At 33.8% G+C, this 25063-nt stretch overlaps 1 protein-coding gene across 3 annotated transcripts in view; it reads right to left on the bottom strand.

Annotated features, from left to right (window-relative positions):
- Window positions 1-4766: 4766 nt before the first annotated feature.
- The window catches only part of NFE2L2 (NFE2 like bZIP transcription factor 2), a 33482-nt gene continuing 13185 nt past the window's right edge, over window positions 4767-25063 (bottom strand). For all 3 annotated transcript variants that reach the window (XM_074303021.1, XM_074303024.1, XM_074303022.1), the window contains exons 2-5: window positions 8788-9048; window positions 8532-8621; window positions 7071-7247; window positions 4767-6099 (exon numbers count right to left, since the gene is read on the bottom strand). In XM_074303021.1, the coding sequence (XP_074159122.1) occupies window positions 4879-6099; window positions 7071-7247; window positions 8532-8621; window positions 8788-9048 (1749 nt within the window). In that variant the 3' untranslated portion in view covers window positions 4767-4878. The remainder of the gene's footprint in view (window positions 6100-7070; window positions 7248-8531; window positions 8622-8787; window positions 9049-25063) is intronic.

The following is a 25063-nucleotide window of genomic DNA, read 5'->3' as shown; positions in this document are numbered from 1 at the left end:
TTGAATGGAAGCCTAAGCCTCAGATGACTAATAAAAAACAATTCTGAACCCCAAATCTTTGCACAAATCCTAAATAGGATTATGCTTGCCAAGAAAGCTGTCTTCTTAGCAAGCTGTCCTGCCAGGACTTTTTGCCCACTGGTGAAAATCTCTTCTCAGTGTTAACCCTTGCTATCTCCCTAACAGGACTTGCCCACTAAGAAGTCTGTCTTCCTAGCAAGCTGGCTTCTTGGAGCCAATAAATCCCTTATGCCACAAAGATTTCAGGTTTATGAATTCTTTCCTACAGAACCTGTCCCTTTGAGCAGAGGGGATTTCCCACCCAATTCTCACACCTCATCACAATTACCACTGACCTCATCAAACTCAGATTTTCTAAGTTGTTTCATAAAATAACATAAAATGAAATCAAATATGGTGGCAGGTACATTAATGATTCACTGTTGAAGCTGTGAATTGGTCCAACCATTCTGGAACATCAGAATTTTACTAGAAAAGTCATTAAATATTTATTGCAATACTTTTAGGATAACCATCAACTAGAGAGTAGATGAACAAATTATGGTAAAGCATATGAATATGGCAGAATATTATGCTGTAAGAACAAACATGTATATTCAGAAAACAAGGATTTGTATACACTCATGCAAAGTGGGCAGAACTATAACAATTTACACTATGATCACAGTAATGTAAGGGTACAAAGCACTTTTCTCACAGTAACCATCTAAGGAAGATATATGATAACATTTTATAATTAAGGAATTTGTGAATTTGAAGATGACATGCCCACAATTGGCAAGTGGCAGAGCTGGAATTATAACAAAGAAGTCTAGTAATATTTCCACCCAATGAGAGGAATTTCACTAAGTATAATTAACTGTTAACCCAGCTGATTGAATCTAAAGCAGTCTTAAGATGCATATTCACACCTCCAAAAGCCTAATTCTGACTTTAATTCCTGAGCAGAACACACACACACATAACCTGAGTTCAAGGAAACACCACTCTTCTAGAGCTGATGGAAAACTGCGGTTTCCAATCATACATTTGTAAAATCAACAATCTTCTGCTTCCCCACCTCTCCTATGCTATCTCTTTCTCCAACCCCAACCCTCACCTCAACCAAGAGAAAGAAGCATAACCTATGACTAGGAGGCTCCTGCTATTGACCATTGAGAAATAAGGTGAAAGAATGATAATAGTCAATAAGCTGTGGGAAAATGTTAGATACAATTTGAGTCTCCATAGAAAACTATCATTTCTGCCAATCTGTCATTGTTTGTGGACTGAAGAAAATCAAAATAAAGTCCACTATTACTGACAGGAAGCTTGGTTGGAGATCAAATTTTGTTCAAGGATCTCAAGAGCTAATTTTACATTCACTTAGTATATAAATAAAACCTCATTTGTAGATGCTATTTTAAGTTGCTTTATGAGCTAAGATCATCACAGTAGGGCAATGTTCCCAATTTCAAGAGTAGGCTAAAATCTATGCACCTTCTCTTTCAAGTCTAAGATGTGCTTCAACTTTTTCCAGCATTGTTCTCTTTAGTATTCTGTTAAAATTCATCCATACTAAAAACTTATGTTCTGCTAATGGCAAATTTGTCTGTTTTCTAGAAAGAGCTTACCAAACTGTGCTAGGGAAGCTGAGTAACTCATTTGACCTCTTTATGGAGAGATACACTGGTCTCCTTATCCCTGTCACTTCACCAGCAATGCTGGTTCTCCTAGGTATGAGTTGAAGGCTCAGCCTAATGTGCTGAGATCATGAAGTCCTCCAAATCTTAGTGTGGCACAAAACCAACTACATTTGAATTCTCAAAAGCTATGCCAGTTAAATTCAAACTCTGACATCATCCTATCAGATTGTATACTTGCTTTCCGTTGCTTAACCTGCAAAGGAATTAATCAACAGAAGTGGACTACTAAGGGATAAATTCTTTGGCCACAGTGAACCACAAATCAGATAAAAATACAAAACAGCCTTCAATCCTATGTGAACCTCCTGAAGAAATCGTGGTAGAAAAAAGAAAAAGTATTATTTAATGTGACATCTGCCCAGTGATCCTATTGGAAGAACTGAACTATATCCATGTCCTATTAGAAGAACTGAACTATATCCGTGTTGACATTCTTGCTATAAATGAAGCCAGAGGACAGGATGATGTTGACATTAAATGTAAGAATGGCTCACAGATTCTCTTTAGAGAAGCAAAAAGAGATGATTTCATGTGCCCAAATGCATCAAATATCACTTATCTTCATCTTATTGTACTCATAATATGCATAAACAAAATGATGATCACTTAGATAATGAGGCATAAGTTGCATTTATTTCTTTGAGAAGATAAAGTAGAGAGGTTCTTTAAAGAACTTAAATAACTTAAAAAAACCAAGTACAGATATATGTTTTAATAGTACAATGTGAAAGTGGGCATACAAGATAGTGAAGAATATGTTGGAAAACATGGTTTAAAATTAAGATGTTCCCTTATGCCCATTTAAAAAAAGGCACTTCTGATGTAGTGTTTTGTACTATAGAAGAATCGGGAAAAACCTGGGCTCAACTTGACATGAGTACTAAGGCCAGAGACTAGTAATTTGTTTGAGTCTCATTTTATTCATCTATAAAAGGGAATTACTAATACCATCAGTGCCTACATAAAGCACTCTGTAAACCTTGAAGTACCATATAAATGGAAACTATTATAATGGACTGTGATAAAAGTTTCGCACCTATCTATCATTTTTCAAGTCAGAAGGTCCTGAATATGGCAAGCACTGAGAATGATAAAAAATGAAACTATCTTAGCAGGCAAGAAATAACTGATGTCCAATATTAAAGTTATTTCAGAATCATCTGTTTTTGTATATTTAGTTCTTTGGTTAAAATACCAAATTAGGTACTCCATACAAATCCTCTATCTTTAAATCAAGTTATTTAATCAAGATGTTGACTTTGAAAAATGGATAAGACACTGAAACATTATCTCTGTTTCTTAAAGAAGTTTTAATTCATGTAAAACAGTAACCATAATTTAGCCATGAGGGGCCCCAATCCATCCTCAACCAGCAAACACCTACTTGATCTCCTTGACATTTGGAAAGACATAGAAGCCAAGGGCAATTTTAGTTTAGAGCTTGTATTCTAAGAGAGAAGGATAGTTGACCAGGAACAGTATTTCTTAGAAAGTTGGAGGGGGAAAGGGAGAGAAAGGAAAATTATTTTACTGTAAGGCTGTTATTAAAGGTATTAAAAGCTAAGATAAGTAAAACTAGATTTCCAGTTTTACTTATCAAAAACTTTATAAAAGCTACTACTATGTATATATCCTACTCCCGTCCTCCCCCCCCCCCCCCAAAAAAAAAAGTTCCTTGAGTTTGATTTTTGTCTTTTGTTGCTCTAGCATCCAGCACAGTGCCTGGCATATAGTATATGCTTAATACATGTTTGTTGAATTGAATATGCAAACTTTTTAAGTTTAAAAGAAAAATGAGTATTACACAAATATACTTGAGTATTTTGTCAAGATCCTTTCAGAGATTAGAATCTCATCCCTGTTAATAATTTTCTGCATCTTTCCTTTACTAGTAGGTCCCACATATTTAAAAAAGGAACTCAGAGTACAATAGAGAAGAGATGGTTAAAAGACAAGAAAACACTGTAGAATGCTTGCTATTTCTGGTACAATACTTTAGAAACCATTGAATCTAAATGGGAAAAAGTCGTCATAAAGCCAAAATTAGCTACTGCAACACTGAATGCAAATATATATGTGTATATATGCACGTATACATATAGAATATAGATGTGTATATATGTGTAAAAATATATGTATACAGACAGAACTTTATTAAAAATCACTTACCTAGGGAAAGAGGAAGAGAGTCCTAACAGATTAAGGGAATTATGTTATAAAAGTTCTTTACTGAACCTGCTGCATTTTGCAAATTAAGTGCACAAAATGCAATAATAATTTGCCTGATAAAATTTTTTTTCAATTTTAAAAATTACATAGAATGCTTTCCAGGAGAAAAAGATCTAAAACTTTTTATACATGTTAACTGATATGAAATAAATGTTTTTCTTAATTAAAATAAACTTACAAAAGTGAAGAGTTGTATACTGATATATATCAATGACCTGCTGAGATAAGTGTACCTAAAGCTTTGCCTGATAAAAAATTTTTATGCTTGTAAAAAAAAAAAAAAAAGTATATTTTATAAACATAAAGCACCAAAATGAGATATTTATAATCAATGTTATTATGTAGAAAATAGCACAATGCAAATACAAATAAATGAATCACAAAGTAATCATTTAATGAATACTCAATATTAAGTTACATCTTTATTAGTATTAGCTTTTTTGCTAAATTAAATTTTTATGTAAAGCAAAATAACTACATAAGAAAATGACACTTTAAGATCATACAGTATTTATAAAAAGGCACTTGTGGTTAGTCTTGCAACAAACTGTACTTAGGGCAAGCTAAATCATATTTTCATATAAATCTATGAATATAACAAATGAGATAGGAACAGTATAAATAAGAAGTTTGCACTATTTACATGTATACAGAAACTAGCCCAAATGGTGCAAGAAATATTTGTTGTTAAAAGTGAGATTATAAATTCTGCATACACATAGATATATGTATGTATATATGTGTGTGTGTGTGTGTATGTGTGTGTGTGTATTTTAATGCTTTTACATTGTATGCAATTTCTATACTATTTTGGATATATACTTGCATAGATTTTTTTTTTTTTTATAAAACATCATTTAATTATGCATTTCACATCACAGTAGGAGCTTTTAGTAAAACAGTACAAAAACACTACCTCAGTAAAGGGCAAATCCTCCCAATTCTAATTTCTCTTAATGTCAGGTTTCTTGCTCTTGGGAACAAGGAATACATTTCCATCCCTTGTCTGCTGCAGGGAATACTCACTAGGGGAATAGGGCTCTCCATTTTCATCTCGTAGCATGCTAAAGACCTCAAGATATAAGGTGCTAAGCTGTTTTTTCAGTAGATGAAGGCTTTTGTCATTTTCCCCTTTTTCTTTGAGCAGTTTTTCCTTTTCATCTTTTAAGTGATCCAAATCTTGTTCCAGTTCCACTATATTTTCCAGTTTTCTTTTCCGGCAGTTCTGAGCAGCCACCTTATTTTTGCCCCTTCTTCGTATATCTCGAATAAGTGCGAGCTGAGCCTCGTTAAATTGCTCTTTTGACATCATTTCATTGAAGTCATCCACAGGAAGATTAATAATTTTTTCTACAGGGAAAGGGATATGAAGAGCTTTTGCTCTCATCTCATCTCTTGTGAAATGGGATTCGAGGCGGCTTGAATGCTTGTCTTTTGTGAATGGGGTTTTCTGGTGACCAGGACTGATAGGCAATTCTTTCTTTGGTGTATTTACACTCTGCAGCATATCAGGCACTGGAATGGTCGGTGCCTGAGCAGGAGACATTGGATAGGTCACGTCCTCTTGAAATGGCACTGGTTGTGTCCTGGTGCTGCTCTGGTGAATGCTTCCAGGAACATTGTCAACATCTTCCATTTCAGAATCACTGAGGCCAAGTGGCGTGTCTCCATAGATGGAAGACTCTACTGAGTGTTCTGGAGATGCCATGTTGGAGCTTGTGTTCAAAGAAATACCCGAGTCAGAATCATTACATTCTGGTATGTTTTCAGGATGGTTGCTGTTAAAAGCCTTACAAAGTGAAAGGTCAGAAATATCAATAGGCTCATTTAAAAGTTCCGAGAGGGACTGGCTGATGTGGGTGGGGGAAGGCATACTGTTGTTTATATTTGTTTCTGCTATGAAAGTTGAATAAAATTCCTCACAAAAATCAGTATTTGAATTTAAAGAGTTCATTCTCAATTGGATAGGATCTTCAGCAGGGAGCATGTTGCCAAAGGAGTCCTCAAATGCATGGAGGAAACCTGGACTGCAGGAAGGTACTTCTTTTTCCATTGTTGAGAGTGAAGTGTAGAAATTGTAACTGTTTTCAATTTCTGTTGGTTTAACTTCAGGACTAGGAACTATAGTAGCCTCAGTCAGCTTGTCATTTTGAATGTTAAGACACTGCATGAAGAAATGTTAAAATAAGATTTTATGTAAACAACGCCAAATATGTTCATTAATGGTAGATGACATCCATATCTGAAGTTGGTTTTAGGTGGTGGGCATGTATGTAAGCATGCATATGCACACACCTGCCAAAGTCTTCAAGTTGTTCTTAGAGAATTATATAACTTATATGAGCTGAAAGAGACTTTATAATCATCTAATTATTTTATATAGACATAGAAATTAAGTGGTCATCTACATACTAAAGTATAGTCTAATTTCAAGCAGACATTCATAAATGATTTGCATTTTCTAAGCATAACCACACAATTTTCAGAATTTCTAGATCACAGAATGTTTGCCAGCTGTCCTAATCATCATAGTGATGCATTATAATCTTGTGTTTAGATATTAAATGGAACAGGACCTGTTATTTTACTGAAGGAGGGCATTTGCTTTATCAATATAGATTAAAAACCACTCTATCCTGTATGGTCTTAAGAGAGTTGCATGGGGTAATGTGGGATCAAGTGACTTGCCAATGTCACAAAATCAGTATGTGTCATCGATGGCACCTGAATCCAAATTTTCCTGACTGGGAGGCCTGTTCTCCAAGACACTGAGGTGACACAGAGGATATCCTGAGCATTGGGCCTGGAGGCAGAAAGACCTAAGGTCAAAGCCAACCTCACTTACTAGTTATTTAACCTCTGTCTGCCTCAGTTTCCTCAACTGCAAAATGGGATCATAAATGGCATAATAGGCTACTTACTTCCCAGGGTTGTGAAGATGAAAGGAGATGAGGAATGAGATATCTGTATAGTGCTCATTACAGAACCTAGCATAGTAGGGCCTATGCAAATGCTTATTTCCTTTTCTTTTTTCCTAGAGAGCTATTACTCACAATAATTAGCTCTTCCGTATATTAATATGAGTTATGTTAGTATGAGCTATGAAGACTTCATAAAACCAAGCCTTTTGGTTACCTGCAACTCTGGAATGGACAACAGCTCCTCCCACACCTGCTCTATATCTTGCATACTGCTGTCCTCTATTGACTGAAGGACAGTTGATCCAGGGAGTTGAGCTTGACTGGAAGTAACAAAAACTGGATTGCTGTCAATGTGATCCGGAACAAGTGACTGAAATGTAGCTGAAGAAACCTAAAATTGACAAATAATTTATTTAAAATATGAAGTTCTTACCAATAATACATAAAATCAAAGTTCTTTAAGGAAACTCTTACTGCCTCAAGGTATGATTATAACTTTAAATTCCTGTGTCTCCCTTCTCCAATCTACTCCATATCTGTTTCTAATTTCTTTTCTGTGAGGGATACAAATTTGTTGTTTCTGACTTAATTGGCCCTAGAACCCTCCCGTTTACTATATTTTTCATTATAAGATAAACTTCAAGCAAGGACTATTATATATTTCTCTTGCAAATATCTTTATGCAGGTGCATGAGTTATTAGCCATAGTACTCTATACTTAATCATGTACCAAGTCAGATACTGGCCTACTCATGTAGGTTTTATTTTTATAGAACTATTCCATGACTATTTATTTTTATAGAACTATTCCATGACTATTTTAACATGTTAAGAGTAACAATATGACTCAGATAGTTTTTTTTAATTTGGCTGAATTATTTTATTAAAAAGTCAATAACAATGGCTACAAAGAAAATGTTTTGTGCACACCTCAACAATATGCTTTTTCTGCACAGAATTTCTTCCCAAAAGTTTTTTTAATTTTCAAATAAAGACCATTTATGTGATAGCAAATGACTAAAGACAAAGTAGATAACCATCAAAGTAGAACAGCCATTCTGCCTAAACAAACTATTATCCATGAATGTGATAGAATATGACTGCTGTAAAGAACAATATATGTGACGAAGACAGAGAAGCTTGGAAAAATCTATGTGAAGTGAAGCCAAGAAAACAATATACAGAGTAACTACAATAATGGAATAAATATAATAAATAAATATAAATAATAAATAAATAAATATAAATAATGGAATAAATAAAGAACAACCACACACACCAAAAAATCAAAAGTAAATCTAACAAAATTCTAAAGAACCAGTAACACTTGGAGGAAGAAGGATGAAAGGACATCCCCAATCTACTCCTATGTGAAAATGGGATGTCTACGAGTATTGCACATGCCACATATTTTCACAGTGTTTCAGTGTATTGATGGGTTATGCTGATTTTTTTCTCTTTTCCTATTTTTGTAGGGTGGGGTGGAATCTAAACGATGATTTGTTATAAGAAACAGCTCTATTAGGAGGGAGAGGAGGAGGGATAATGGGAAAAAGCATGATGATGTAAAATAAAAGATACTTAAAGAAAAGTGCAGTAAGAACACATACTCATGTATATAGAACTGATTGTATGAGTTCTAGAATTTTTGTTGTATATTAGCCTAAAGTTTTACCTCATCATCTTCTACAAAAGGGAATGTTTCTGCCAAAAGCTGCATGCAGTCGTCAAAAAAAAGACCATCTGCTTTGGGGATGTCAGCAACCTATATGAAAGAAACAGAAGTAAATGGGGGGAGAGTGTTGATAACATTAACCAAAAGATATTTACTGAACACTTACTATGTGCCTAGTGACTCTCTATTCCCAAAGTAACTGATATTTCTTTACATCATATTTAAAAGTTACTTCACAAAGAAACAGATTACTTACCTGGGAGTAGTTGGCAGAAGTGCTAGGCTCAACGGGTTGGGCTGGCTGAATTGGGAGAAATTCACCTGTTTCTTCGTCTAGCTGCAGTTGGGCCAGAAAGGCCTTCTCTTGTTCCTTCTGGAGTTGTTCTTGTCTTTCCTTTTCAAGTTTCTTTTGTTTTTCCAGCTCATGCTCTTTTCGTCTTTGACTGAAATCAAACACTTCACGCCCTGCCCCAAGATCTATATCTTGTCTCCAGAGGATATCAATCAAATTCATATCCTATAATAAAAAAAGAAAAGGAAGTCCAGGTCAAGAGGATTCCTAGATGCAGCTTCCTTCTTAGCTTTAAGCACACTTTGTGGAATATGAAAATGTTGCCTTCTATAAACATGTTTGTGTTTATACATACATGTATGTATATACATATGTACACACTTACAGAATATTTAACATTTACAAAGGATACTATATGACTACTTGAATTTTAAATTAATTTTGCTTAGAACAGGTACATTTAAAATACTTACTAAAGGCAAGATAAAGTCAATTCATTATTCATATGTGAATTGCTTACAATAAGTATAGAAGCCAACAATGATTTCACCTTTCTGAATTTTTCCTCTTAAATGACAGTTCATGCTTAGAGAATGTGACTATTTTTAATAGTATTCTTCTAAGCAAAAATTTAATTAGGCAGCAAGCTTTTTGAAAAGTCTCAAAATGAAGAGTAATTATTCAACAATTAAATGCACAGGCAATATGAAGCACTGAAATGTAAATAAGTTTAAGAGGAATTCCTGTTCTCACCATCAATCAATTTATAGTCTAGATGAGGATAAGTCCTACACATGAAAAAATAATTTGCTCTGTTTTACAGTATGTTCAAAAACAAAATAAAACTCACCACACCAAAATCCAGTACTACATACAATGTAAAGGGAAAAAAGACTGAACTCTTTGAGGCTATGGCCTTAACTTGGTGGTGGTGGTGGTGGTTTTGTTTTTTTTAAATTTATGATCCAACAATGCCTTGCACCTGCTGTTGTAGTTCACTGTTCCCCCTTCCCCCTTTGTCCAACTCTTTGTGACCCTATTTGGGGTTTTCTTGGCAAAGACAGTAGAATGGTTTGTCATTTCTTCTCCAATTCATTTTATAGATGAGGAAACTGAACCAAACAGGATTAAGAGACTTCCCCAGGGTTACATAGCTAATGAGAGTCTGAGGCCACATTTGATGAGTCTTTCTAACTCCAGGTTCAGTGTGCTATACTCACTCTGCCACCTAGCTGCCCCATTTAGTACTTAATAAATATTTGTTGGATAAATAAATCACTCACTTTGGGGTCTGAATTAGATCGTGGAAGTAATTATGGATAAAGTAGACAAATGCAAATAAATATCAACTGCCTTGGTAAGTGGTTGGACACGAGTTGAAGAACACTCTTAAGATTTCAAAATCCAGTGATTCGCAAAATAATAACATTATAGAAGTAAGAAGTTTGGGAAAGTAATGTGTATTTTATTGTTCTTTCAGAGGTAGGGAAAGGGTGCTAAATTCAGTTTTACATATGCTGAGTTTGAAGTGACAGAAGCAACTAAACATATAGGATGAGCATTTGCAAGTGAGATCAGGGCTAGATATATATAGACTTGAGAATCATGAGTACAGAGATAATGAAAAAAAAGCATTTGATTCAACTTCGGGATCAAATAATGTTCAAGTCTGGAATTCTGTGCTAAAATAACTTGTGGCTTACATGTTGATTTAAGTAATACTAATAAGATTTCTCATTCAAAAATAGCTTCATGCTGCTACGTAGCATGATGAATAACTTAGAGTCAGGAAGATACAAATCTTTCCCCAATCATTTATTAGCTATATGATGCTGGACAAGACACTGAGCCTCAGTTCTACCATCTAAAATGGAGATAATAAAAAACCCTACCTCATAAGTTTGTCTCAGAATCAACTGAGATAAAGTAAAGCATTTTGCAAATCAAAGTACTATATCTGTATAATAATAATATGAATCAGACACTTTCCTATTAACTTTCTGAGGTTAATGCATTGACAGCTAAACAGCTTTGATTCAGTGTAGAGAGGGTGAAGGGGTAGTGTGGAAAAAGTAAGAGCATGAAGAATTCACTTTTTTTAGGGTATGGAAACACCAGGAGAAGTAAAGTAAATAAGGACTGATGACCAAGTTCACCAACTTTTGATTTTGCTTAACTGCCTTAATAACTGTGTTCAATCCCAGGCCCATTCCCAATCTTTTCAAGGCTAAAATTAACTATTATTTCAGCAAGCAGTAAAGCTATTTTTAGTTTCAGAAGTGGAGCCAAGCCACCAAACCTACAGGCATCCCAGCTTGTTGGATGATGGGAACACATATCCAGCTCCACACGGTCTTAAATTGTATTGAAATAAATCCTATCCATATTAAGAGCAATTTCTGGCATCAATACAATCCCAGACTTGACTTTTATAATATATAGGTAAGCATTTAAAATCTGATACAGTTAAAAAAACCAAATCTCCCAGCTTTAGAATTTGTTGAATTTAGAATTACAGGTTAATATAATTTCACAGTTAATCTATTCTTGATATAAAATATATCTAAGGGCATAAACATCATCTCTCCCATATATGTACTCTGTGTGTATATATTCATGGGTGTGGAGATGGAACAAGAAAGGCAATTGATAAGAGAAGAAAGTAAGAGAAAGGGGAGAAAAGAAGATTTCTAAAAGATAAGAGAAAGACTTCTATTTTCACATTCTAAACAGCTGGGGTTTTGTTATCATTGTACCTTCCAAACCCCAAATTTAGTTTTTCTGAAGTAATAAGGTTCCTAACACAGTACACTGTACTGGACTAAATGTCAAGAGACCTGCTTTAGTTCCAAGTCTACCACTGGTTAATCAACCTTACTTATTCTAGAAGTAGAAATCCTACCATTGTTAATTTTGATTAAGGAGACATTCCATGTCTTAAGAATCACTATGTGCCATCACAGAAAGAATCAAAGGAATGAATGTAAACACTCAAAATCTCATCATACTTTAGTGTCTCTCAATGTAAAAAATAGGAATGATACTTATAGATTTAAAATGCTCTGCGTATTTTGGAAAATCACTACAAGAAAACCTGGATTCCAGGACTCCAGTTTTAATAAATGTCAGAATTGTATGGAAGCCCTTTAATCTAATCCATACTTAAAAAAAAAAAATCTCCTATACAATATGAGAAAGATATTTTCTTTTGATGCTCCCCCTTTAAGTGTTTCTTAAACTTATTTCCACATTTTGTTTTATGTACTTAAATACTCTCTCATACATCAGCTACTAGATTTGATGCTCTTCTGAATAGGAAGTGTTTCCTGCAAGAGGCAGTGTGGGCTGAGAACATGACTAAGCTCTTTTAAAAATTCTTGCATCATCCAGGAGGAAATAATCACTGCAAAACACTCAAGCTAACTAGAGGTTAGGGAGGGGACTTCCCAAGGAAGAACTAAAACCACCCTACCATCAGTATATAAATTTGTGAAAATGAAGTAGTCAAGCTTTTTATTTTGCTTGTTCACAGTATCAGGAGATTTCAGGAATGTATTCTATGGAATCAGGAAGATAAATGGATATCAAATACTATGTTAACTAAGTTTTGAAGACAGAAAAGAATGAAGAGAGTTTTCTAAGAATTCTAATATATATTTCCTTGATTTGGAAAATCAATGATGGACATGTTAAGTACAATCAAGCTTAGGACTCCTTTCTTTTCAGATGGCATATGGAGTAAATGTTGTCTGGCATTCAGTCCTGATTTTTTTTTTTTTTTTTTTTTTTTGTTCTTTTGGTGGTATGTTGTTACAGAACTGTTCCAAATCACATTGCTAGTTTGGTTTAGACAAAAGAAGATAATTTAAATAAGATAAGCATAAATGTTCAACAATTCATGTTAAACCTCCATCTGGCTCCATTGGAAATATTCATTTAAATTTTATATATCAGCACTTGCCATCTGTGTAATCTGTTACACATTTTATGAGGAAACTGCTTGTGTTGTGAAGATGGACAATTAACTCTTAACTGCTTTTAAACAAACATCTTTGCAATAGGATAAACAAAGATAGAGAAAGGCCCTGAATACATAAATGCCCATTACACATGTCCTTTGCATGCCTTTTAATTCCCCTGTCCCCACTTTACTGTGGACAGGTTCAAGGCAGATGGTTCTAAAAGATGGAAGGAAGAGAATTAAAGTAGGGAGTCTAATTAAACTTTTTTATGAGTTAATCCCATGAAAAATAATTTTAAAATGAATTACAAACAGGTTTCATTTGGTGTTTTGTTTTTACATCAGGAAGGACTTCACTGCTCTTCTGACTCCAAAAATGAGGAAAGCCTTCTATTTCCCTTTGAAAATCCAAGCTTTTTCTCATGCTTGAAAATACTTTTCTACCTCATCCTTATTCACTCAAGTCTGACTCTTCATGATCCCATATGGGAAGTGGTTTAACATTTCCTTTTCTAGCTCATTTGACAGATAAGAAAACAGGCAAACAAGGTTAAGTCACTTGTCCAGGGTCACAAATCTAATGTCTGAGGTCAAATTTGAACTCAGAAAGATGAGTCTTACTGACTCTCCAAGCCTGGTATTCTATCTACTTGGACTACCTAAGCTACCTTACCTCACTTTTGCCTCTTGAATCTTTCAAAAGTCAGTGTACCTCCTACATGAGGCCTGACTCACCCCACATAGTAGAGCTGGTATCTCCCAAATTCCACTTAATTATTTTATATCTATTTTGTATCTATTTATATATGTACATTTAATTCCCCCATAGAGGGCAGAGAGTATTTTATTTTTGTTACAAGTTAGCACTAGATCTAGCATTATAATAAATGTTTGATTGACTGGTGAAGAGGCCAATAAAGGAGCTATTAACAGCAACTAAGTGAGAGGTGATGAAACGACTTAAGGTGGTTAACTATTAGTAAGTAGAGAGAAGGGATTGAATGCAAAGATGACCTGCACTACCTAATCTCTCAAATTGACCACTTTTGAGGATACTGTATTTCACAAAGTATTATAAACTACAACGGAGGGGAGGAGAAGGAAGAAACAAACATATTTAAGTTCATAAGAGCTATCCAACAAAACTACTTTTGGGCATTTTTCACTGTAATCAAATCATTCTTACTTTTGAAGTCTTTAGCTCAGCTTTGTGGGAGACAAAGCACACACAGTAGAAAAAAAATATTTATTTACTGAACATTTCCATCTGGTGAAGAAGGAGAGTATTAACAGAAGCTAGGGATTCTAAGAGTTAAGATGCTGGGAGAGAGAACATAAGGAAGTCTGTTGTGAAGACTGAGGAACAACAAGCAGACTAGTAGAAGTAGAATGTATAAAGAGGAGGGGTATATAAGAAGACGAGGAAGGTTAAAAGGCTAGGTTATGATGACCTTTAAAAGTCAATGGACTATATTTGATCCAGGAGGTAACAAGATACCATGAGGTTTGGGGAGTGGAGAAGAGGGAAATTGAAAGATGAAGACCTGAGCTTAAGAGGATGAAGTAGAGACCTGAGGCAAGGAGTACAACTCAAAAGCTTAGTCTACTCAAGGGTACATGGCAAACTGCCCTCTCCATTTCTGCAGTGTAACACTTAGGAACCTCAGTTTATATCTGATTCCAAACTGACATTTTTCTCAAGAGTTACTAATGCATTTTATTTTTAAGCCTTTTTTTTTTCCTCCCTGGGGCAGTGTTTCCCAAACTGTATTTTATACAATTTGTGTCATATTCCTTTTGATATGACAAAGGGGCCATTTGAAAAAGTGATGATAACAATATGTCTTTTCCCAAAATTGTATGTAAAGTTATGGAACAAAAATAATTGATAATTAAAAATAAATAGACTTAATTTCCTCTAAAATTATAAGTTAGGCAGGTCCTTAAAAACCAATTTCATGGGTTTTGTCCTTCTGTTTCATGCCTTCTTGGCCAATTGGCTTTGCAAAACATTACCTGGAGTGATCGCTATTTAAAACTACACTTAATTACTATACAGGATGTAACTATACCAGTTATTGAATTACTTTCAACTGGCTGATTTTTAAAAATCTTTTTATTTCCTATTCCTTTCAAAGATTTATATGAATAAAGTGTTGAGTTGAGTCATATAACCTTACTTTTAACTCTTGTGAAAGCTTTTTTTTAGGAGGCCATTGATAAGTTCTTCCTCTACTCCCTCCATAATTTAACCTTAAATTTTTAATAACAGGACAAACATGGCATCAAGAAACAAACAATTTCTGTAAATTATATACATATTTATAAGACATACATATAATACACATACAAATAAACACACTAGAAAATGATCAGAAATAGAGGGGAAAATGGAGGAGGGTAAAGAGAGAAAATGACTTATATTTAAATAAATAATTCTTTGGCTTCCAAAAACACTTATATCCTAAATTAAATTAACAAAAAGGAATAAGTATGTGAGCACTATTAAAGCCTTCTCACATACTGAAGACTTTTTGGCAAATAAAACAAAATTATTATATTAATCAAAGGGTAAAATTACAGAGATATTTTGGCTCAATTTGTTTTGTTTTGAAAAGTCCTCTATACAGATGCAATAGGAGATTATTTAAAAAGTGATAATGATTTCAAAAATTAATATAATCACAAGGGAAAAACCTTCTAGAGTAAGTTTCTTGAGAGACAAAAGGGAGCATGGTAAAGTGGAATTTGACATTGAAGAGGGCCAAAATTCAAATCCTGACTCTGGCATTTACAATTTGTGTATCCAGGGTTCATTTGTCAAAGATGGGGTTGGACTAGATATTTCTGAGAACCTTATAATCCTCCATGACTATGTTTCAGCATTATTTATTTATTTATTTATTTTATATTTCCTCCATGGCCTAAAATAATAAATTACACATGGAATCTTAGAGAATGAAAGAATGTCAGAGGTGGAAGAACTTTAGGTCTCTATTAACTTCTTAATCTTAGGCCAAATGTTCTTTCCATTGTATATCTGTTGCAAGCTAATGATAAAGCTATTTTCAAAAAGTGTGTAACCAACATGGCAATAATCTCAGGAGAAAGAAAACTTTGCAGACAATGATGGCTTATTCAATTTTTCCTTTGTTTTTATAATTTTCCCCACATGGGTTAACAACAACAAAACCTGAGATTCTATAGGATCATAAATTCAAAGTAATTTTTAAACCAAATCAGTAACTATTTGTAAACTGAAATATAATTTTCCCAATCTACCCTTTTCTTTCTTGAGATGGGTAATTACTCTGTTCTTTAGTTATAAAGCACTCTAGCTGTATTTAACTTGACATTTATTATATACAGGTATTTTCACATGCTGCTTCCTAAGTTTACAAAGACATTTCCCTAATAATGACTCAATGATCTATGAAATATGACTGTCAATTTATAACACATGCTGTATAGTAAATTACTGCAGCACAATACAAAGCTAAAGTTATAACTAGACAGTGATCCAAACATCCAACACAAATCATTTTCAGGATGAAAATATGTATCCTGACCAGAAAAGTAATTGTAGTTGGCAGCTCATTTTTGAAACAGTGGATTAGTGCCATTTGCTACAAGTATATCATTCTTATTTATGCTTTGAAGGTTATACACCTAGCATTCTAAAAAAGGTTTCTGTATTTGAACAAAGTACTCCTGTCACTACTCATGATGAAAAAGATGTATGTGGGGGTGGATGGGTTGTGATTACCTAGTAAGATCTTAGCTCAATGAAAGCAAACTACTTTCTCATTCTTGAAAAGGACAATTTTGAATTACCTTCTCTCTATAAAGGTAATTACCAACCTATTAAGTAGATCATATTTCCTGGTTAAATCCATCACCACTAATGAAAAGCTATAGTATGACTTGGCTGTCAGCCATCCAACTAATAACAAATAGCCGGCAGGTAGTTTGATGGGTCAGAGTGCTGGACATGGAATCATTAAGATCTGAGTTCAAATCCAGCATCTGATAATTACTAGATGTGTGTCTCTAAGCAAATCACTTAACTGCTTAACTGTTGGGCTGTTAGATGGATACAGTGGATAGTGTCAGGCCTGGAGTTAGAAAGACATCTGATCTCAGGCACTTACTATGTGACCCTGAGCAACTAACTTAATTAACCCTGTTTGCCTCAATTTCTTCCTCTGTAAAATGATCTGGAGAAGGAAATGATAAACTACTGTAGTATCTCTGCCAAGAAAACCCCAAATGGGGTCACAAAGAGTCAGATACTACTGAAACCACTGAACAACAATATGGGGAAAATAACAGCATTTACCTTACTTCACAGGATTGTTGTGAGAATTAGGTGAGTTAACACACAAACAGGCTTTTTAAACCTTAAAGAATCTAATAAATGTCACTATACATGCTCACAGAACCAAGCTCTCTGGGCCCTACTGGGCACGTGCCAAGAACTTCTTAAGACACGGACTCTGTATCAGTTTACCACTGACTGTGAGTTGCATTGATACTGACCATGATACCACAGTGCCAGTGTTGCTGCCTCTCAGCAATCCTAATCACAGGCCACTGATTTGGTGAGAGTCAGATAACTGAAGTTAGGAGGGTCTTTGGATCACCTAATCTATTCTCCACACATGTGAAGTGACTTGCACAAGACTGTCTTTCTCTACTGAGACCCTGTGTATCTCCACCTCTTTCACTGGGCCTCTGAGGGCCCCAAGTTAACTCATTAGGACTACATAAAGGGGAGAACAGATGACAACGTGAGTTGACACTTTCCTTACCAGATTAAAAAAAAAATTAAAGATGCAGTTTGGGCTAATGGTAAATATGCTAGACTAAGAATGCAGTAGACTCAAGGTCTAAAGTCAGCCCTGTAGATAACCAAAATTAATCATGTCATAGATCATGGCAACACTAGATTGTTTATAGCTACTCCAAGACATGGCATGAAGACCTTTGCCCTAATGAAAAATATAATTTTTTTGTGGAAAAATATGAATATTTAGATAACAGCACAAATAGATTAGTGATCTTAGAAACAAACATGGTACTTTTTTGAGATCATCAAACTAGATTATCTCATTTAGCTCTAAAATTTTATAATAGAAAAGTTATTTTTCCAGTTGACCAATATCCTAATGCCTGAATGGAATACCTACACCACACACATACACAGTAATCTGGGTGCAGCGCTGACAAGTAAAGAATTTTAATGTTTGTTTTTAGGATGATGAAATCCATCTCTGTGAACTATCCAAACACAAAATCTTTATTGTGTGTTACCCAAGAATATAGTGAAACCTAGAGTTTGTTCAAATTCTCTGTTGTACCAGACTGTAATAGTGGGCCATTGACTGAAGCTTTTTAGTTTCTTGGTAATGAGATTGTTTATAATGGGATAAGATCAAAAGAGAATTAATGTGGCTTTAATACTGAGGAAATCACCAATGGGTGACAAACATAAGGTATATTACTCATTTGTTATATTTATAGTGTGTCCACTGTACAAATTACACAACTATGGTTTCTAATGATCTGATTCTAAGTAAAACTCTGGAAGAAAAAGAAGATAAGGAGACAAAGATTTAAAAAAAAAAAAAAGCTATAATCTATCAAGCCTCATTCTTTTGTCTCCCATTTTCAGTTCTCATGACCATTTTCCATTCTGTTATCCCAATACTGATGAGATAAAATTATGAAAAGCAAACTTACTTCTATCATTTGTGTATTTCACTAAAGACTACTAACAATTTAAAATGTTATAACTACCTCTATGTAATAAACAGATGACCACTTGTCAGAAAGGAAGTTAATCCATCAGCTAGGAGACCACATATTCCTGAAGCAACAGTATAGTGACTGAAAGACCCTTGTATTGGGCAGGAAAGGGGCTTGGGTTCAAGCTCCATCTCTTTTACTTACAGCCTGGGCAGTCTTGGTCCCTCTCTGGGCCTCAGGCTCCTCATCTGTAAAAGTGAGGGAACTGAACAACCCAAAGTGGTTGTCATATGCATCTGACAACCCTTCCAACATGAAGAAAACAAAATCTCACCCAAGTCCTAATCTATTACCTTCAAAGAGTAGTTTTTTCATCAATAGTAAATATATACATACCAATAGATAGACAGACAGACATAAATATATAGATTCAGTTATTCTCAGGTATGTGTGCACATACATTACTTAATAGTAATGTTCTTAAAAGGCTATGCTAAGAATGCTCAGTTTTTAAAAATCTTTTTATAGTGAATTCTTTGTAAAGTAAATAACCTTTTCATAAAGCAAATAATAGCCCTCAATGACTTTTCATTTTGACTTTCCTAAAATTTCTCAATAGGATAATTAAATGTTCCTTTGGAGGTATGACATATAATTTTCTTTTGCATTTTTCAGAAGTATCTCTAGCACAGTTCAAGACATATGTAGGCATATCAAATGGTTGATGGACTATTAGGTTTAATTAAATAAAAGTACTTACTTATAAAGTACTAGCATCATTTCAAATTGGGTCTACAACATTATCATTCAAGTTTAAAATGAAGAGCAAAGAAAACCAACAACTAAACAGTATTTACTTAATCACCGAAATGTGTAACTGTTCTGGATCAGACATCTCACTGTACTCTACTTTGAAAATGAACTAGCACCAAAATATATACATAACAGCATGCAATGGAGATTCCTGCACAAAAACTGTAAAGATAAATAATATTAGTTTTAATTTTAAAGTGAAAAATCTCAAAACACAATATTCACTAAAATGAGCATAAAATATTTTCATAAAATATGGAAAACCTCACTCTTTAATGCAATATCTTTTCTTAAGAGGAAGGCCAAATTAAAAAGGTTGACCCACTTAATAGCTCCTCATAGAACATGAAAAAGAGGACAAAATAATAGAAGAATCCTAAGTCAGACATCAGGAGATATATGAAGGGTTCTGACTCTTGTCACTATGCCATTAACCATATAGTACCAGATAAGTTTCTTAACTGCTCTAGGATAAGAAGGTCCCAACAGGTGGGATCCTCTAACGTGCCTTCTTCCTTATGATAGTTTTAACATTCTTTTTAAGAACATTTCTCAGGCAGAAAATATTTAACCTTTAATTTTATTTAATAATCATGCTGATGTGGTTCCCAACATATACTGTTCCTTAAGAAATTAACTGTTATAGAAAACTTGAAAAGAAAAAGAAAAGAGATTACTTTCTAAATCCTTGAGGAGGGAAAAAAAGGTCACAGTTTGATTAGGCCTGTTTTCTGAGGTTAACTTCTAAATCTAAATTGCTGATTCACAGAAATATAGGGTAATGATCTAAAATCCAGTTACTATAAGAATAAAATCAGCACACACGTTACTGTGTAAGTGATACATAGTGAGTGCAGTGTGTTATTTGATTTTCTATCTATTATACTTGTATTTAATATACTAAATTTTCTTGTTTCTACCACCCTCAAATAGGATTATAGGTAAGGGTTTTAGGGGAAAAGGGTATCTTCCATTTCTGGTCAACTTTCCAGCCAATACCATTATTAAGAGCAATGGTGGCTCAAAAAAAAAATCAGGGTATACATCAATTCTGCAAGTCAATAAACATTTATTAAGAACTTACAATGTGTAAGGAATGGTACTAAGTGCTGAGGATACAAGTAAATTGCCATTTTTATTTTGATTTTGTTTTATCAAAATATGCAGTGTGACTCAATATAATCAATCATTTGAAGACTGAACACACACTACTTTGCAAATTTATGTAATTTTTGTGATATATGAAATAAAAAACTATGAAACTGAAATTGTATCACATATTTTAACAATCAATAGTTAATAATAATGCAAAAATTATCTACAAAATTTGATGTTAAAATGGTTCACATTTTCAAAAAAGTTGGAAATTCCCTACCTAAACCATATTGCAGTTAGATTTCATTGAGTAACTAATGTCTGGTCCCAATAATGTAAAACTTGATGCAAATAATATCAATATTCTGTATAAAATATAATTTACATTTTCCATCAAAAAAAGCATTACATACCTAAATATTCAAGTTGATTTATATTACGTCCTGCACAAAACTGTTTTCTTATTGGCCTTAAAACTGCATTTTTTTTCTCTAGTGTTTTAAGGAAATAAAAAAATTTTTACTGACACCAATTATATTTCTGATATCAACAAAACACTATCCAAATGTCCACAGGAGCAAAGAGGACTGGAACTGGGAAATGGCAATTCAGATTCTAGGCAAGAGGTTCTGTCTCTCTGAGTCTCAGCATCTTCATTTATAAAACTGGCTAGAGGATCTTAAGTAAAGTTAACAAATTGGGAATCACAATTTTTACTATATTGAGTTTCTCTTTCCAAAGAGAGCAAATCTTTAACAAGGCTGAATTACATTAAACAGAGAGTTCTTCTTACACTTAGTAAATGACTCCTTGAACATAAATCAAACATATTGGGAATATTAATGCTAAGAAGGCTGAATTTTCAAATAATTCTCTTCTTGAAAAGAGTTAATGTTAGTTACTACAATCTTGAATCTTAATGAGTATTAATAACTAAAAATATGAAGTATTTGGTTATTTCTCAGTATTATTTCTTACTAAGAGTTCACAATCCTACAATATGATCCTAGTTATAAAGGACACATAAAAGATAAGGAGAAATATTGGGTTAAGTGGCCTTTAAAGAGAAAAACAACTTAGAAAGTTAGCACTATCCCAATACCTGGCATATGGTAAAGACTTATTAAATGCTTGCTGACTGACTGATTAGTCAAAGGAGAACACTACTAGAATTAGAGTTTGGTTTGTAAACAATTCTCAGTACTAATTTAGTCTAAGGATTTTAAAAAAGGAGTTGGTTATTATTAGAAGTAATTTCTCCCTTGACATTGAATAATACATTAGTAACAGAGGGATCAAGACGGACATTTCAGTAATTTTACAATACCTATCTATGTGTATGAGTATATATGTGAAAATATATACATACATACATTACACATATGCATGCTTGCATATATACTTTATGTTTGTATAACACTTTGCAATACCCAAAACACCTTTATGTCTTTATAGTCAACACACACACATACATACACACGGGAATTGTTATATTTTTTATATACATGTACATATACAGCATGTGTGTGTGTGTGTGTATATATATATATATCTACATATAGATATATATAGATATATAGATATATATAATAAATAAAAAGAACATAACAATTCCCATCTAAAGATATACATATTAAACTTCATTCATTTCCCAATTTCAAACTAAGATCCTATTTTGTTATGATGGGAGGAGGGAAAGAGAGAGATACTTAATGTCCACTTTTCTAATTTATCAGTTAAAACAGTGTCTGGCTACTCTATAGAAAACGAAAAATATGTAACTGAAACAGATTAAAAGTTCATCTCTCCGTTCTTATTAATTATATCTCAATAAATTGATTCAGAATTTCAACCCTAGAAGGAATAGTGGAATTAATTTACTTTAAACATCTCATTTTTATAAATGAGTTCTGATGCAAAAGATCTAAGAATGGAAGATTACATGTTAGTAAAGAAAAAAAAAAAGAAAAATGTCTAAGTCCAGGGATTAGAAGAATCACAAAACCCCACAAGATTTAGAACTTTTTCTCCTGGGAGAATAAATGGTATCAGAAATGGCACAGGATTAGGAGTCAGGAAACCTGCGCTAGTCTCACTAGTCTACTACAAACTAGCATTGGGAGTTGGGACAAGTTACTTCCATCTCTAAATACCTCAGTTTCTTCACCTGAAAGTGGAGTTTATAATACTTGTCTTACCTTACTTCACAGAGTTGTTTTGAAAGCCAAAAGAGATGTTATGTAAAAGTATTTTATGTTAAAATCATGCTATGCTAAATATAAGATAATACATAAGATAACAATGACTTTTCTTTTTATATGCGTAAAATGAATTCCCAAGAAGCATCTAACTTCTAGGCTTTTGGTTCTACCTCTATATAAAAAAGGGGATCTAATAATAATATATATTGACCAGAACTTACATAAATGGTATCAATAAAATGGCACTGATTCTTAAATTTTTCTGTAACACTGTAACATCCCTGGAGGACTTCGATCTAACTGGAAAAGTTCCTATAAAACAATTGTTTAAAGCCCTGAGTTCTGTTCACCAGTAGATATTTTGACCTGAATAAAAGTATTGATGATATATTCATCAAACATGCAGATGACGCATAACTGATAGAGATAGCTAACACATGAAAGTCAGTATCCAAAATGATCATGGCAGGCAATGGCATTGGTCTAAATCTAATAAGGTAAAATTCAATAGAGATAAATGTAAAGTTTTGTACTTAGGTAAAAATGAAATTTCATAATTATAATATGAGGAAGGCATGGGCTAGACAACAGCTGTTCTGAAGAAGATGGAGGAGGAAGCTAGGAGACAACAAATTCAATGAGTCAGTAATGTGAAGTGTAGTAGGCCAAAAAAAACTATAATGGAAAAAAAAGCTAATGCAATCTTGGTTTTAACTTTCAGGAATAGACTCACTGTACTATGATTTTATTAAATCTCATCTAGTAGCCTTATGACATGGTTCAAAAGGACATTAATGAACTGTAATGTTTCAGAGGAAAGAAAACAGGGATGGTGAAGAGCCTTGAATTCAGGTTATGTGAATATGGCTGAAGGAGCCAAGTTTAGTCTGGAAGATAGGGAGAAGGAAGGACATAGCAACTATCTTCAGGTATTTGAAGGTTTGTCATGTGTAGGAGGGATATGATTTGTTCTGTTTGGTTGCAAGGAACAGAATCAGGAGAGAAATGGATAGAAGTTTCAAAAGAGAGGTAGTAGTTTTTCCCTACTTAGAGGTCTTCAAGCAGAGATGGCTACTTTGTCAGACACAGCATGTTGTGTGTATGGAGTAGCTAGCCATTAAAGGCCCTTCCAGTTCTCAAATTCTGGGATATTAAATTTAAAGAGAAAGATTATAGGGAAGAGGAAAGGGTTGAAGACTAGCTAACTTAACAGAAGCTATCATTTAGCATGGCTCTGCAGTGCTCTCCCTTACTGTATTTGCCTCTGGTCTTCCCTCTCTTATCTTTCATACCAATCTCTACCTAGAGAACACATATACATAAAATGCTCTTTTATAAAATAACCTCAGGAAGCATCTCTTCACTTAAAGGGAACTTAGAATAAAAATCTCAGAGGTTCAATGAATAGATGCTTTTGGCCACCAAGACTTTTTTCTTTACCTCTAATAATACTTTCAATGTATTTTTATGGAATATTTTTATGAGTAAAAGAAACTTCAGTCTCACTTCTAGGACACAGATGTACTTCCACCACTAACAGAGAAGGATACCAAACCTGCACACCCACTTAACTGTTCAAGGTTTTGTTTTTATTTTTATTTTTTAAAGTATGTAGAATGAAAGGCTAAACAAGGTGAACCACCAAAGGTCAGTAAGATTTCTAGGTTAAGGACTTAAAGCTATGAAAATTCCAGATCCTCAACTGAGACTTGAAAAAGATAATAAGGAAGTTTTGTAATACAAAACCTATAAACCTCATTCGGTTCCAAAAGTTTGATCTTACAAGCCATGTTTCTGGTTAAACTACAAGAAAGAAATTGTTTAGAGGGCTATCTTCTTTTACTTTCCCCACTTTGGGATCACTACTACAAACTAAACATCCAAAGCAATACACCCTAGAGAATTTTTCAAGGGAAAAAATCCTTTCCTATCTTAAGAAGGAAAGACCAATAATAAAATAAAAGCAGGTGACTGGCTCTAAGTCTATGATGCAACTGAAAGTAGTTTTTCTCACCTATTAGAACCACAGAGATTTCAAAACAACATTGGGTTGCATAGCAGACCTATCAGAAGCAGAATGCTTCTTTAAATGTAAGCTTTTATTTACTTCCAATTTTAAGTTATTGTGACATGAAATCTGGCAACACCACTTCATGCCTGAACTATGACAACTACTTTTTAATTAGTTTTCCTATCTCCAGCCTTTTTTTTTCCTTGATACCATCCTTCACACCACCACCTGATTACATTCTAGGTAAGGAATTTAGTCACAGAAGGTCCAGCCAATATGAGCTAACTGCCATGTCCAAACACTCACGGAGCTTTCCTACCATTGTTCACACTTGTTCCTTCTACTGAAATGTTAATCTTCACTTATCAAAATCTTATCCATATTTGAAACCCCATTTCAAATAGCATATCC

The sequence above is a fragment of the Sminthopsis crassicaudata genome, chromosome 3, assembly GCF_048593235.1.
Source record: "Sminthopsis crassicaudata isolate SCR6 chromosome 3, ASM4859323v1, whole genome shotgun sequence".
Classification (NCBI taxonomy): domain Eukaryota; kingdom Metazoa; phylum Chordata; class Mammalia; order Dasyuromorphia; family Dasyuridae; genus Sminthopsis; species Sminthopsis crassicaudata.
This window is presented reverse-complemented; position numbering and strand designations above follow the sequence as displayed.